Source organism: Heterodontus francisci, chromosome 34, assembly GCF_036365525.1.
Source record: "Heterodontus francisci isolate sHetFra1 chromosome 34, sHetFra1.hap1, whole genome shotgun sequence".
Taxonomy (NCBI): Eukaryota; Metazoa; Chordata; class Chondrichthyes; order Heterodontiformes; family Heterodontidae; genus Heterodontus; species Heterodontus francisci.
Genome location: NC_090404.1, coordinates 15,718,734 through 15,734,664, shown reverse-complemented (window position 1 = coordinate 15,734,664; position 15,931 = coordinate 15,718,734). Strand labels below are relative to the sequence as shown.

At 51.3% G+C, this 15,931-nt stretch overlaps 1 protein-coding gene across 1 annotated transcript in view; it reads left to right on the top strand.

The window, feature by feature from the left end:
• The window catches only part of si:ch211-63p21.1 (polycomb group protein Pc), a 36,665-nt gene extending 21,034 nt beyond the window's left edge, over nt 1-15,631 (top strand). The window contains exons 5-6 of the mRNA XM_068014462.1: nt 13,550-13,721; nt 14,857-15,631. Of these exons, the coding sequence (XP_067870563.1) occupies nt 13,550-13,721; nt 14,857-15,084 (400 nt within the window). The 3' untranslated portion in view covers nt 15,085-15,631. The remainder of the gene's footprint in view (nt 1-13,549; nt 13,722-14,856) is intronic.
• The last annotated feature ends 300 nt before the right edge of the window (nt 15,632-15,931 follow it).

Below are 15,931 nucleotides of genomic sequence, written 5' to 3'. Positions count from 1 at the left end.
CCCTGTATCAATCCCAAACTAATTCCATTAACCCACTTTCTCCCCATCGTGCTGTAAGAACATAAGAAATAGGAGCAGGAGTAGGCCATTCGGCCCCTCAGGTCTGCCCCGCCCTTCAATAAGATCATGGCTGCTCTGCCCCAGACCTCAACTCCTCTTTCGTGCCAGCTCCTCATTGTCCTCAACTCCCTGAGATTTCAAAAATCTATCTTTAAATACCTCCTCTTTAAATACTTTCAGTGATCGAGCTTCCACAACACTCTCAGGTGTTCCAGAATTCCAGACTTTCACTTCCCTCTGAGAGAAGATATTCCTTTGCATCTCAGTTTTAAATGAGTGTCCCCTTATTCTATAACTGTCCCCTCGTTCGAGATTCCCCCACTAGTGGAAACATCTCAACAATCTCCCCTGTCAAGCCCCCATCAGAATCTTGTACGTTTCAATAAGATCACCCCTCATTCTTCTAAACTCTAATGAATAAAGGCCTAACCTGTTTAGCCATTCTTGATAAGTCAACCCCTTCATCCCAGGAATCAGCCTAGTGAATTTCTTTTGAACTGTCTCCAATGCCAGTATATCCTTTCTTAAATATGAGGGCCAAAAGTGTACACAGTACTCCAGGTGCAGCCTCACCAACACCCTGTACAGTTGTACCAAGACTTCCCTATTTTTAAACTCCAACCCCCTAGCAATAAAGGCCAAAACTCCATTTGTCGTCTTAATTACTTGCTGCACCTGCATGCTAACTTTTTGTGTTTCATGCACAAGAACACCCAGAGCCCTCTGGTTTCTCTCCATTTAAATAATCTGTCTTTTGATTCTTCCTACCAAAGTGCATGACCTCACACTTTCCGACATTAAACTCCGTCGGCCAAGTTTTTGCCCACTCACTCAACCTATCTCCTTATGTCCTCATCACAACATGCTCTCCCACCTATTTTTGTATCATTAGCAAATTTGGATATATTACACTCTGCCCCCTCCTCCAAGTCATTAATATAGATAGTAAATAATTGAGGCCCTAGGAATAATCCTTGTGGCACTCCACTAGTTCCATCTTTCCAACCTGAAAAAGACCCATTAATCCCGACTCTGTCTTCTGAGAATTAACCAATCCTCAATCCATGCTAATACGTTACCCCCAATACCATAAGCACCTTATCGAATGCCTTCTGGAAATCTAAATACACTACATCTACCGATTCCCCTTTATCAACTCTGCTTGTTGTATCATAAAGAACTCAAACAAATCTGTAAAACGTAATTTCCCTTTCACAAAACCATGTTGATTCTGTTTGATTGCGTTAAGCTTTTCTAAATGTCCTGCTGTTTCTTCCTTAATAATGGACTCCAGCATTTTCCCAACGACCAATGTTAGGCTGACTGGCCTATAGTTTCCTGTTTTATGTCTCCCTCCTTTCTTGAACAGGGACATCGCATTAGCGGGTTTCCAATCCGCTGGGGCCCTCCCGGACCTTCCCCCTCAGTCGATTTTCCCAGCCCGCTTTAGACAGCTCTCTTCATACTTCTGTAATTGCTCTTGTTTTAAGTTGAAGACACTGGTTTGAGACCCGAGTTGCTCGCCCTCAAACTGAATTTGAAATTCTACCATGTTGTGATCGCTGCCCCCAGAAGATCCTTAACTACGATTCCTCTTATTAATCTTACCTCATTACACCTTACTAGAGCTAAAATAGCCTGTTCCCTGGTAGGTTGTGCAACGTATTGCTCTCAGTAACAATCCCTGATGCACTGTACAAATTTGTCTTCCATGTTGCTTCTGCCAATCTGATTTGTCCAGTATCAATCCCAAACTAATCCCATTGCTCCACTCTCTCCCTGTCACCCTGTATTCATCCCAAACTAATCTCTCTGCCCTCCACTCCCCAAAGCCCTGAATCAATCCCAAACTAATCCCACTGCCCCACTCTCTTCCCATAGCCCTGAATCAATCCCAAACTAATCCCACTGCCCCACTCTCTTCCCATAGCCCTGAATCAATCCCAAACTAATCCCACTGCCCCACTCTCTTCCCGTAGCCCTGAATCAATCCCAAACTAATCCCACTGCCCCACTCTCTTCCCGTAGCCCTGAATCAATCCCAAACTAATCCCACTGCCCCACTCTCTTCCCATAGCTCTGAATCGATCCCAAACTAATCCCACTGCCCCACTCTCTTCCCATAGCCCTGAATCGATCCCAAACTAACCCCACTGCCCAGCTCTCTCCCCGTAACCCGTATGAATCCCTGACTAATCGGTGAAGTGGCAGGCCAGTATGGTTGCACCCCTCCCCCCACCTCAGTCCTTGGGAGAGAGGGGATGGATTAAAGGGAAATCCCTACTATTGTGTTCGGAGCCATATGCACACCCCCGTCCTTCAAACCCTCTGGACGTTCTCCAAGAACACCAGTTTGTCACTGGACGCGGGTACGACGAGAGGTGGCATCCAGTCGGACTGACCGAAGAGAAAGGTTACTCACCAGTTGCACAGTAACCTGCATTTAGAGAGCAGCTTTACCCACTCAGTCTCAAGGTGCTTCATTGGAGCCTTACCCGACAACATTTGTCAGCAAGCCACTTAAGTAGATATCAGGATGGGGTGACAAGAAGTTTGGTCAAAGAGGTAGGTTTTAAAGAGCATCTTACAGACGGCGAGGTTTAGGGAGGGAATTCTAGAGCCTGAGGCCTCAGCAGCTGAAGGGACGGCCACCAATGGTGGAGCGGTTAAAATCGCAATGTTCAAGTGGCTGGAATTGGATGAGAACAGAGATCTCAGAGGTTTGTGGGGCTGGAGGAGGTTAGAGAGAGGGGGTGGGCGTGCGAGGCCATGGAATGATTTGTAAACAAGAATTTGAACTTTTTTGTGTTGTGGGACATCTGCAGCATTTGTAGGTCAGTGAGCATGGGGGGTGGGGGGGCGGGGGGGCGGTCAGGGGGTGGGTGAATGGGACTTGGCGTGAGTTACAATCCAGTTTTGAATGAGCTCAGGTTTACGGAGGATGGGAGGTAGGAAGCCAGCCAGAAGTGTGCTGGAATAGTTGGAACTGGCAATTCTGCTGGGGTTTGGTACTGGAATTTGGTGGGAAAATTCTGAGGGGGGATTGTTGGGGGGGGGGGGGGGGAAAGAAAGAAGGAAGGCTTGCCCGGTTTGGGCCTATTTGTGACTCCATTCCCACACCACGAGTGACTCTTAACTCCCTTCTGAAGTGGCCAAGCAAGCCACTCGAGTTGAATCAAACCGTTTCAGGAAGATGGCTCACCAGCTACTCAACAACTGGGGATGGGTGATAACTCATGACCTTGGCAGTGAGGCCTACATCCTGAGAAGGTCGAAGGCCTGATTCAGATGTGGAGGGATGCGGGTGTAGAGAGGGGCAGCCCGTCCACAGAGAGGTTCCAAAGGAACCGCAGGCACGGTTCGTGGTAAGAGACCAGTGGGTAAAATTAATGGACTGATATTTGCAAGGGAGGGCTCTCTGGGTCTCGTGCATGCCCAGTCTGTGATGAGGTGAGCTGATCAGGGGCCTGCGATTGGTTGAATCTCTGAAGGGGTAGAGAGGGCCTCGGTTTACCGGACTGCGGCAGCCCCCCTCAACAGTGAAAGTTAAGAATGAACTTGGGTTTATATAGCACCTTGCATAATCTCAGGACATAAAGGAGTGCTTTACAGCCAATGAGATTACCCTTATGGGTAGCGTGCAGGCCCTGCCTCCCACCGAGGGGAGTGGGTTAGAACCTGGTGCTGACTGCCACTTCTGTACCCTACTCCCAAGCAGCTGCTCTGTGTCCCGCCCTCCACGAGGGGTTTGAGCGAAGTGATAACACCCAATGTTGATGCCTCCACTAGCCCCATAAGGACACTCCTAGCAGAAGTCACTGGAAAGTGAACAAGACCAAGAACTCCTGGCTGTTCTTTCCTGCTTCATCCCTAACCCTGAGGGCAGGCTTCAGGCTAGTTATGAACAAACATACGTGGGACCAGGAGGAGGCCATTCAGCCCCTCCAGTCCATTCCGACATTCAATTAGATCATGGTCAGTGTCTTGGTTCCATGTCCTTGCCTAACAAAAAGATCGATCAATCTTGATTTTGAAATTCTCAATTGACCCCGGGCATCAATAGCTTTCTTGAGAGTTCCATATTTCCACTACCTTTGTATGAAATACTTACTGATTTTTATTTATTTGTTCATGGGATGTGGGCGTCGCTGGCCAGGCCAGCATTTATTGCCCATCCCTAATTGCCCTTGAGAAGGTGGTGGTGAGCTGCCGCCTTGAACCGCTGCAATTCATGTGGGGTAGGTACACCCACAGTGCTGTTAGGAAGGAAGTTCCAGGATTTTGACCCAGTGACAGTAAAGGAACAACGATATAGTTCCAAGTCAGGATGATGTGTGGCTTGGAGGGGAACTTGCAGGTGGTGGTGTTCCCATGCATCTGCTGTCCTTGCCTTCTCGGTGGTCGACGTCATGGGTTTGTAAGGTGCTTTCTAAGGAGCCTTGGTACGTTGCTGCAGCGCATCTTGTAGATGGTACACACTGCTGTCACTGTGCATCGGTGGTGGAAGGAGTGAATGTTTGTGGATGGTGTGCCATATCAAGCGGGCTGCTTTGTCCTGGATGGTGTCGAGCCTTTTGAGTGTTGGAGCTGTACCCATCCAGGCAAGGGGAGAGTATTCCATCACTCTCCTGACTTGTGCCTTGTAGATGGTGGACAAGCTTTGGGGAGTCAGGAGGTGAGTTACTTGCCGCAGAATTCCCAGCCTCTGACCTGTTGTAGCCACAGTATTTGGCTCCTCCAGTTTCTGGTCAGTGGTAACCCCCAGGATGTTGATAGTGGAGGATTCAGTGATCGTAATGTTGTTGAATGTCAAGGGGAGATGGTTAGATTCTCTCTTGTTGGAGATAGTCATTGCCTGGCACTTGTGTGGCACAAATGTTACTTGCCACTTACCAGCCAAGCCTGGATATTGTCTAGGTCTTGCTGCATCTCTACATGGACTGCTTCAGTCTCTGAGGAGTCGCAAATGGTGCTGAACATTGTGCAATCATCAGCGAACATCCCCACTCTGACCTTATGATTGAAGGAAGGTCATTGATGAAGCAGCTGGAGATGGTTGGGCCTAGGACACTACCCTGAGGAACTCCTGCAGTGATGTCCTGGAACTGAGATGATTGACCTCTAACAACCACAGTCATCTTCCTTTGCGCTAGGTATGACTCCAACCAGCAGAGTGTTTTCCCCCTGATTCCCATTGATTCCAGTTTTCCAGGGCTCCTTGATGCCATACTCGGTCAAATTCTGCTTTGATGTCAAGGGCAGTCACACTCACCTCACCTCTGGAATTCAGCTCTTTTGTCCCTGTTTGAACTAAGGCTGTAATGAGGTCAGGAGCTGAGTGGCCCTGGTGGAATCCAAACTGAGTGTCACTGAGCAGGTTATTGCTCAATGACACATTCTATCACTTTACTGATCGAGAGTAGACTGATGAAGCGGTAATTGGCCATGTCGGTTCTGTCCTGCTTTTTGTGGGCTATTTTCCATATTGCCAGGTAGATGTCAGTATCGTAGCTGTACTGGAACAGCTTGGCTAGGGACGTGGCAACTTCTGGAGCACAGGTCTTCAGTATTGTTGCTAGAATGTTGTCAGGGCCCATAGCCTTTACAGTATCCAGTGCCTTCAGTTGTTTCTTGATATGTGGAGTGAATCGGATTGGCTGAAGACTGGCATCTGTGATGCTGGGGACGTTAGGCTGAGATGGATCATCAGCTCGGCACTTCTGGCTGAAGATTGTTGCAAATGCTTCAGCCTTGTCTTTTGCACTGATGTGCTGGGCTCCCCCATCATTGAGGATGGGGATATTTGTGGAGCCACCTCCTCCTGTTGTTTAATTGTCCACCCCCATTCATCACTGGATGTGGCAGAACTGCAGAACTTAGATCTGATCCGTTGGTTGTGGAATCGCTTAGCTCTATCACCTGCTGCTTACGCTGTTTGGCATGCAAGTAGTCCTGTGTTGTAGCTTCACCAGGTTGACACCTCATTTTGAGGTATGCCTGGTGCTGCTCCTGGCATGCCCTCCTGCACTCTTCATTGAACCAGGGTTGGTTTCCTGACTTGATGGTAATGGTAGAGTGGGGGATATGCCGGGCCATGAGGTTACAGATTGTGGTTGAGTGCAATTCTGCTGCTGATGGCCCACAGCGCCTCATGGATGCCCAGTTTTGCATTGCTAGATCTGTTCGAAATCTATGCCATTTATCAGTGGTAGTGCCACACAGCACGATGGAGGATATCGTCAGTGTGAAGAGGGGACTTGGTCTCCAGCAGAACTGTGTAGTGGGCACTCCTACCAATACTGTCATGGACAGATGTATCTGTGGCAGACAGATTGGTGAGGACAAGGTCAAGTATGTTTTACCCTCTTGGTTCCCTAACTACAGCAGACCCAGTTGAGCAGCTATCTCCTTTAGGACTTGGCCAGCTCGGTCAGTAGTGGTGCTACCGAACCACTCTTGGTGATGAACATTGAAGTCCCCCATCCAGAGTAGATTCTGCGCCCTTGCCACCCTCAGTGTTTCCTCCAATTGCTGATCAACAGCTGAGGGAGGGTGATAGGTGGTAATCAAGAGGTTTCCTTGCCCATGTTTGACCTGATGCCATGAGACTTCATGGGGTCCGGAGTCAATGTTGAGGACTCCCATTGCAACTCCCTCCCAACTGTATACCATTGTCCCGCCACCTCTGCTGAGTTTGTACTGCTGGTGGGACAGGACATACCAGGGGGTGGTGATGGCGGTATATGGGACATTGTCGGTAAGGTATGATTCGGTGAGTATGACTGTCAGGCTGTTGCTTGACTAGTCTGTGGGACAGCTCTCCCAACTTTGGCACAAACCCCCCCTGATCTTAGTAAGAGGACTTTGCAGGGTCGAGAGGGCTGGGTTTGCCGTTGTGATTTCCAATGTCTAGGTTGATGGCGGGTAGTCCGTCTGCTTTCATTCTTTCTTGACGTTGTAGCAATTTGATACAACTGAGTGGCTTGTTGGGCCATTTCAGAGGGCAATTAAGAGTCAACCACATTGCTGTGGGTCTGGAGTCACATAGGCCAGACCAGGTGAGGACGGCAGATTTCCTTCCCAAAAGGACATTAGTGAACCAGATGGGTTTTTAACAACAATCGACAATGGTCTCATGGTCATTAGACTAGCTCTAATTCCATATTTTGTATTGATTGAATTCAGATCCCATGGTGGGATTTGAACCCATGTCCCTAGAGCAATACCCTGGGTTTCTGGGTTACGAGTCCAGTGACCATAATTGTCACCAGGAGAGACCCATCCCCACCTTCTGTAATAATCCGCACCGGGAAAGACCCATCCTCACCGGGAGAGACTCATCCCCAAATTCTGTAATAATCCTCACTGGGAGGGACCCATCCCCAACTTCGGTAATAGTCCTCACCGGGAGGGACCCATCCCCAACTTCGGTAATAGTCCTCACCGGGAGGGACACGTCCCCACCTTCGGTAATAGTCCTCACCGGGAGAGACCCATCCCCACCTTTTGTAATAATCCTCACCGGGAGAGACCCATCCCCACCTTCCGTAGTAATCCTCACCGGAATAGACCCATCCCCACCTTCTGTAATAATCCTCACCGGGAAGGACCAATCCCCACCGTCTGTAATAATCCTCACCGTCTGTAATAATGCTCACCGGGAGGGACCCTTCCCCACCGTCTGTAATAATGCTCACCGGGAGAGCCCCATCGCCACCTTCTGTAATAATGCTCACCGGGAGAGCCCCATCGCCACCTTCTGTAATAATGCTCACCGGGAGAGCCCCATCGCCACCTTCTGTAATAATGCTCACCGGGAGAGCCCCATCGCCACCTTCTGTAATAATGCTCACCGGGAGAGACCCGTCCCCACCTTCTGCAATAATCCTCACCGGGAGAGACCCGTCCCCACCTTCTGCAATAATCCTCACCGGGAGAGACCCGTCCCCACCTTCTGCAATAATCCTCACCGGGAGAGACCCGTCCCCACCTTCTGTAATAATCCTCACCGGGAGAGACCCGTCCCCACCTTCCGTAATAATCCTCACCGGGAGGGACCCATCCCCACCTTCCGTAGTAATCCTCACCGGAATAGACCCATCCCCACCTTCTGTAATAATCCTCACCGGGAAGGACCAATCCCCACCTTCTGTAATAATCCTCACCGGGAGGGACCCATCCCCACCGTCTGTAATAATGCTCACCGGGAGGGACCCTTCCCCACCGTCTGTAATAATGCTCACCGGGAGAGCCCCATCGCCACCTTCTGTAATAATGCTCACCGGGAGAGCCCCATCGCCACCTTCTGTAATAATGCTCACCGGGAGAGACCCATCCCCACCTTCTGTAATAATCCTCACCGGGAGAGCCCCATCGCCACCTTCTGTAATAATGCTCACCGGGAGAGCCCCATCGCCACCTTCTGTAATAATGCTCACCGGGAGAGACCCATCCCCACCTTCTGTAATAATCCTCACCGGGAGAGACCCGTCCCCACCTTCTGTAATAATCCTCACCGGGAGAGACCCGTCCCCACCTTCTGTAATAATCCTCACCGGGAGGGACCCATCCCCACCGTCTGTAATAATGCTCACCGGGAGGGACCCTTCCCCACCGTCTGTAATAATGCTCACCGGGAGAGCCCCATCGCCACCTTCTGTAATAATGCTCACCGGGAGAGACCCATCCCCACCTTCTGTAATAATCCTCACCGGGAGAGACCCGTCCCCACCTTCTGTAATAATCCTCACCGGGAGAGACCCGTCCCCACCTTCTGTAATAATCCTCACCGGGAGAGACCCGTCCCCACCTTCTGTAATAATCCTCACCGGGAGGGACCCATCCCCACCTTCTGTAACAATGCTCACCGGGAGAGCCCCATCGCCACATTGTGTAATAATGCTCACCGGGAGAGCCCCATCGCCACATTGTGTAATAATGCTCACCGGGAGAGCCCCATCGCCACATTCTGTAATAATGCTCACCGGGAGGGACCCATCCCCACCTTCTGTAATAATCCTCATCAGGAGAGTGCTATCTCCACCTTCTGGAATAATCCTTACTGGGAGAGACCCATCCCCACCTTCTGTAATAATCCTCACCGGGAGGGACCCATCCCCACCTTCTGTAATAATCATCACCGGGAGGGACCCATCCCCACCTTCTGTAATAATCATCACCGGGAGGGACCCATCCCCACCTTCTGGAATAATCCTCACCGGGAGAGACCCATCCCCACCTTCTGTAATAATCCTCACCGGGAGGGACCCATCCCCACCTTCTGTAATAATCCTCACCGGGAGGGACCCATCCCCACCTTCTGTAATAATCCTCACCGGGAGGGACCCATCCCCACCTTCTGGAATAATCCTTACTGGGAGAGACCCATCCCCACCTTCTGGAATAATCCTTACTGGGAGAGACCCATCCCCACCTTCTGTAATAATCCTCACCGGGAGAGCCCCATCCCCACCTTCTGTAATAATCCTCACCAGGAGAGTGCTATCTCCACCTTCTGTAATAATCCTCACCGGGAGGGACCCATCCCCACCTTCTGGAATAATCCTCACCGGGAGGGACCCATCCCCACCTTCTGGAATAATCCTCACCGGGAGGGACCCATCCCCACCTTCTGTAATAATCCTCACTGGGAGAGACTCATCTCCACCTTCTGTAATAATCCTCACCGGGAGGGACCCATCCCCACCTTCTGTAATAATCTTCACTGGAACGGACCCATCCCCACCTTCTGTAATAATCCTCACTGGGAGAGACCCATCCCCACCTTCTGTAATAATCCTCACCGGGAGAGTGCTATCTCCACCTTCTGGAATAATCCTCACCGGGAGGGACCCATCCCCACCTTCTGGAATAATCCTCACCGGGAGAGACCCATCCCCACCTTCTGGAATAATCCTCACCGGGAGGGACCCATCCCCACCTTCTGTAATAATCTTCACTGGAACGGACCCATCCCCACCTTCTGTAATAATCCTCACTGGGAGAGACTCATCTCCACCTTCTGTAATAATCCACACCGGGAGAGCCCCATCCCCACCTTCTGTAATAATCCTCACTGGGAGAGACTCATCCCCACCTTCTGTAATAATCCTTACTGGGAGAGCCCCATTCCCACCTTCTGTAATAATCCTCACCAGGAGGGACCCATCCCCACCTTCTTATAATCCTTACCGGGAGAGACCCATCCCCACCTTCTGTAATAATCCTCACTGGGAGAGCCCCATCCCCACCTTCTGTAATAATCCTCACCAGGAGGGACCCATCCCCACCTTCTGTAATAATCCTCACTGGGAGAGCCCCATCCCCACCTTCTGTAATAATCCTCACCGGGAGGGACCCATCTCCAGTTTCTGTAATAATCCTTACTGGGAGAGACTCATCTCCAGTTTCTGTAATAATCCTTACTGGGAGAGACCCATCCCCACCTTCTGTAATAATCCTTACTGGGAGAGACTCATCTCCAGTTTCTGTAATAATCCTTACTGGGAGAGACCCATCTCCAGTTTCTGTAATAATCCTTACTGGGAGAGACTCATCTCCACCTTCTGTAATACTCCACACCGGGGGAGCCCCATCCCCATGTTCTGTAATAATCCTTACCGGGAGAGACCCATCTCCACCTGTAATAATCCTCACCGGCAGAGACCCATCCCGACCTTCTGTAATAATCCTCACCAGGAGAGTGCTATCCCCACCTTCTGTAATAATCCTCACCGGGAGGGACCCATCCCCACCTTCTGTAATAATCCTCACCGGGAGGGACCCATCCCCACCTTCTGTAATAATCCTCACCGGGAGGGACCCATCCCAACCTTCTGTAATAATCATCACCGGGAGGGACCCATCCCCACCTTCTGTAATAATCTTCACCAGGAGGGACGCATCCCCACCTTCTGTAATAATCATCACCGGGAGGGACCCATCCTCACCTTATAATCCTCACCGGGAGAGACCCATCCCCACCTTCTGGAATAATCCTCACCGGGAGAGACCCATCCCCACCTTCTGGAATAATCCTCACCGGGAGGGACCCATCCCCACCTTCTGGAATAATCCTCACCGGGAGAGACCCATCCCCACCTTCTGGAATAATCCTCACCGGGAGGGACCCATCCCCACCTTCTGTAATAATCCTCACCGGGAGAGACCCATCCCCACCTTCTGTAATAATCCTCACTGGGAGAGACTCATCTCCACCTTCTGTAATAATCCTCACCGGGAGGGACCCATCCCCACCTTCTGTAATAATCTTCACTGGAACGGACCCATCCCCACCTTCTGTAATAATCCTCACTGGGAGAGACCCATCCCCACCTTCTGTAATAATCCTCACCGGGAGAGTGCTATCCCCACCTTCTGGAATAATCCTCACCGGGAGGGACCCATCCCCACCTTCTGGAATAATCCTCACCGGGAGAGACCCATCCCCACCTTCTGGAATAATCCTCACCGGGAGGGACCCATCCCCACCTTCTGTAATAATCTTCACTGGAACGGACCCATCCCCACCTTCTGTAATAATCCTCACTGGGAGAGACTCATCTCCACCTTCTGTAATAATCCACACCGGGAGAGCCCCATCCCCACCTTCTGTAATAATCCTCACTGGGAGAGACTCATCCCCACCTTCTGTAATAATCCTTACTGGGAGAGCCCCATTCCCACCTTCTGTAATAATCCTCACCAGGAGGGACCCATCCCCACCTTCTTATAATCCTTACCGGGAGAGACCCATCCCCACCTTCTGTAATAATCCTCACTGGGAGAGCCCCATCCCCACCTTCTGTAATAATCCTCACCAGGAGGGACCCATCCCCACCTTCTGTAATAATCCTCACTGGGAGAGCCCCATCCCCACCTTCTGTAATAATCCTCACCGGGAGGGACCCATCTCCAGTTTCTGTAATAATCCTTACTGGGAGAGACTCATCTCCAGTTTCTGTAATAATCCTTACTGGGAGAGACCCATCCCCACCTTCTGTAATAATCCTTACTGGGAGAGACTCATCTCCAGTTTCTGTAATAATCCTTACTGGGAGAGACCCATCTCCAGTTTCTGTAATAATCCTTACTGGGAGAGACTCATCTCCACCTTCTGTAATACTCCACACCGGGGGAGCCCCATCCCCATGTTCTGTAATAATCCTTACCGGGAGAGACCCATCTCCACCTGTAATAATCCTCACCAGGAGAGTGCTATCCCCACCTTCTGTAATAATCCTCACCGGGAGGGACCCATCCCCACCTTCTGTAATAATCCTCACCGGGAGGGACCCATCCCCACCTTCTGTAATAATCCTCACCGGGAGGGACCCATCCCAACCTTCTGTAATAATCATCACCGGGAGGGACCCATCCCCACCTTCTGTAATAATCTTCACCAGGAGGGACGCATCCCCACCTTCTGTGATAATCATCACCGGGAGGGACCCATCCTCACCTTATAATCCTCACCGGGAGAGACCCATCCCCACCTTCTGTAATAATCCTTACTGGGAGAGACCCATCTCCACCTTCTGTAATAATCCTTACTGGGAGAGACTCATCTCCACCTTCTGTAATACTCCACACCGGGAGAGCCCCATCCCCACGTTCTGTAATAATCCTCACTGGGAGAGACCCATCTCCACCTTCTGTAATAATCCTTACTGGGAGAGACCCATCCCCACCTTCTGTAATAATCCTCACCGGGAGAGACCCATCTCCACCTGTAATAATCCTCACCGGCAGAGACCCATCCCGACATTCTGTAATAATCCTCACCAGGAGAGTGCTATCTCCACCTTTGTAATAATCCTCACTGGGAGGGACCCATCCCCACCTTCTGTAATAATCCTCACCGGGAGGGACCCATCTCCACCTTCTGTAATAATCCTCACCGGGAGAGACCCATCCCCACCTTCTCGAATAATCCTCACCAGTAGAGACCCATCCCCACCTTCTGTAATAATCCTTACTGGGAGAGACTCATCTCCACCTTCTGTAATACTCCACACCGGGAGAGCCCCATCCCCACGTTCTGTAATAATCCTCACCGGGAGAGACCCATCCCCACCTTCTCGAATAATCCTCACCGGGAGAGACCCATCCCCACCTTCTCGAATAATCCTCACCAGTAGAGACCCATCCCCACGTTCTGTAATATTCCTCACCGGGGGAGACCCATCCCCACGTTCTGTAATAATCCTCACCTGGAGGGACCCATCCCCACCTTCTGTAATAATCCTCACCGGGAGGGACCCATCTCCACCTGTAATAATCCTCACCGGCAGAGACCCATCCCGACATTCTGTAATAATCCTCACCAGGAGAGTGCTATCTCCACCTTTGTAATAATCCTCACCGGGAGAGACCCATCACCACCTTCTGTAATAATCCTCACCGGGAGGGACCCATCTCCACTTTCTGTAATTGTGATCGGGAGAGACTGATTTCCACTTCTTCATCCTGCCCACCTCGCTGCCGCCAGGTTGAGAGATACTGAGATCCTGCATCGTACCAGTTCCAAGAGGAGACGGCGCCCCAAGATCGTGAAGCAGGACACGACGGAGAGTGAGGATGACTGCTCCCGACACCGGGAACGACCTCATCGTTGGAGCCTTCGCCTCAGCCCGCAGAGAGAGACCAGATCCATCGCCGAGGTATCTTCGCGTCCTTGCCACCACGCGTTATTGCGGGCGGGTGGGGGGTGAGGGGGAGATCTGTTGGCTGAGTTGTAATGGTTGGGGCGGGTGCCGCTTTCACTGTACCATTCTATTAGAGAGAACTTATCGGACCTCATTGTCACATTACTGCTTCAGCCGCAGATGGACAGCTTGATGAGCAAACTGTGCTGGACTCCTGTCAGACAATTAACCTTTCACCTTTGGGATCTTGCGTCTGCTGAAGGTCTCAGCAGAAGGGTTGATGGTCTCCTTTCTAAGGGGCAATTCGGTCAGATTACTAACCTTCACCTCTGGGATCTGCAGGTTTAATTGGAGGGTGGGGGGTGAGGAATGAAGGTTCTCGGCAATGATCATAAATTGGGCGTTGACACAGGACAGTGAGGAGGCTGCAGAAATTGTGGCACCGGTATTTTCTGATCCTGCCAATTCCTGTATGTTGCAAATGACTGCCTTTGCTCGCTTTTGTTGCACAGGGATTGGAGTAAAGAGTAAAAGAAAGTCTTATAGGGCATTGGTGAGGACGCCCCTGGAGCACCGTGTGCACTTTTGATCTCCTTACCTCAGGAAGGAGCTAGTTGTTTTAGAGGGATTGCAATGAAGGTTCACTCGACTGATTCCTGGGATGAGGGGTTTGACCTGTGAGGAGCAATGGAGCAGATTCGGACTCTATCCCCTGGAGTTTAGAAGAACGAGAGCCGATCTAATTGAAATGTAGGAAATGCTTATGCGGGCCTAACGGGTATCTGCTGGGAGAATGTTTCCCCTGACTGGAGAGTCTAGACGCAGGGTCACGGTGAATCTCCTGGGTGCTCAGTTGTTGAATATGTTTAAAGTCGAGGCGGGGGTGGGGGGGGGGGGGTGTCGATAAGATTTTGTTTTTGGCACTGAGGGAATTAAGGGACATGGCGATAGTGCAGGAAGGTTGAGTTGAGATAGATCAGCCATGATCTTAATGGTAGAGCAGGCTCGGGGGGGCGCGGAAACAAATGGACTCCTGCAGCTCCATTTCCTTATGTGCTTAGGTCTAAAGTGTGGGTGAGTGTGATGCTGGGTAGTGCATGGAACCGATGATCTTTTTACTGATGCCTCTCTGTCTCTCGCCTCTCGCCAGGAAAGCGTGTCTCAGATCCGGCCCTTGTTGCTGGGCAGAGTGGGCATGAGACTCAAGGGCTCACTGAGCGAAGAGCGGGCCTGCCCCGGGCTGGTGCAGCAGACGCGGACCCTGGCTTTGTCAGCCTATCGCCAGCACGGTGTCACGCGACTCTTCGTGACCTCCATCTGTTTCATCCCCCTCGGGCTGCTTCTGCTCATGTGCCTGTTGCAACGGAAGGAGGCCTGAGGCGTTGTGGGGAGGGGCACGTGACCTTTGAACTCTGCTAAGGAGGGGGAGGTCACAAAATGGCCACCAACTGGATGGACAGGACAAACAGACATCAGAAACTTGTGTTGCTATTCTGGTGTTTTTTTAACCCCTTCCTCTCCCCCCTGCCAAGTTGGAGTTCTCTGACTCCTATCTTTGCCCCCCTCCCGACATCCTCTTGCCAACCTGCCCCCCCCTCCCCCACCCCATTGCCTGCCGAGTGTGAATAGGGCCAAATAGAAGTGGGAGAACGTTCCTCAGTGCATACTTTGGGAAAGTGCTGCATGGTGGATATCGCTGGAGGAGGCAGGTCGAAGTTAGGCTGTGATGGTGGTGCATTCCCCGGTTGAACAGCTGGTCTGCAGACATCGCCTGGCCTGGTGGTTGGAACGGGCCACTTGGAGGAGGCACTGGAGGGCGCCCAAAGTCTGTGGAACCCGAACCCAAGTGTGGGGAGTCGTCTTCCACAGCGAGGTTTTTTTTTAAAATGATATAATTTATATTAAACCTTTTGGAGAAAGTGCAATTGTCGTCTGATTGTTCCTAGGAGAGGGTCTGTCAATGCTGGGTGGGAGTGAGGAGCCAATGTGGGGTTACTGTCCATCTGTGCAGCAATCTCTGTCCGTCCGACCCCTCTGCCATAAGCCCTCCCGAACCATCTGCCGCCCCGTCCCCGTCTCCTCCTCTTGCCTTCCCCACCCCCCCAAACTGGGCCCCGACCCCTCCTCTTATGGCACCACTGCCCCCCCCCCCTAAGCCCCATCTCCTCTTGTGCACCCCCCCTCCCCCCCCCCAGTCTCCCGTCCCTCTTTCTCTTGCCCATCCA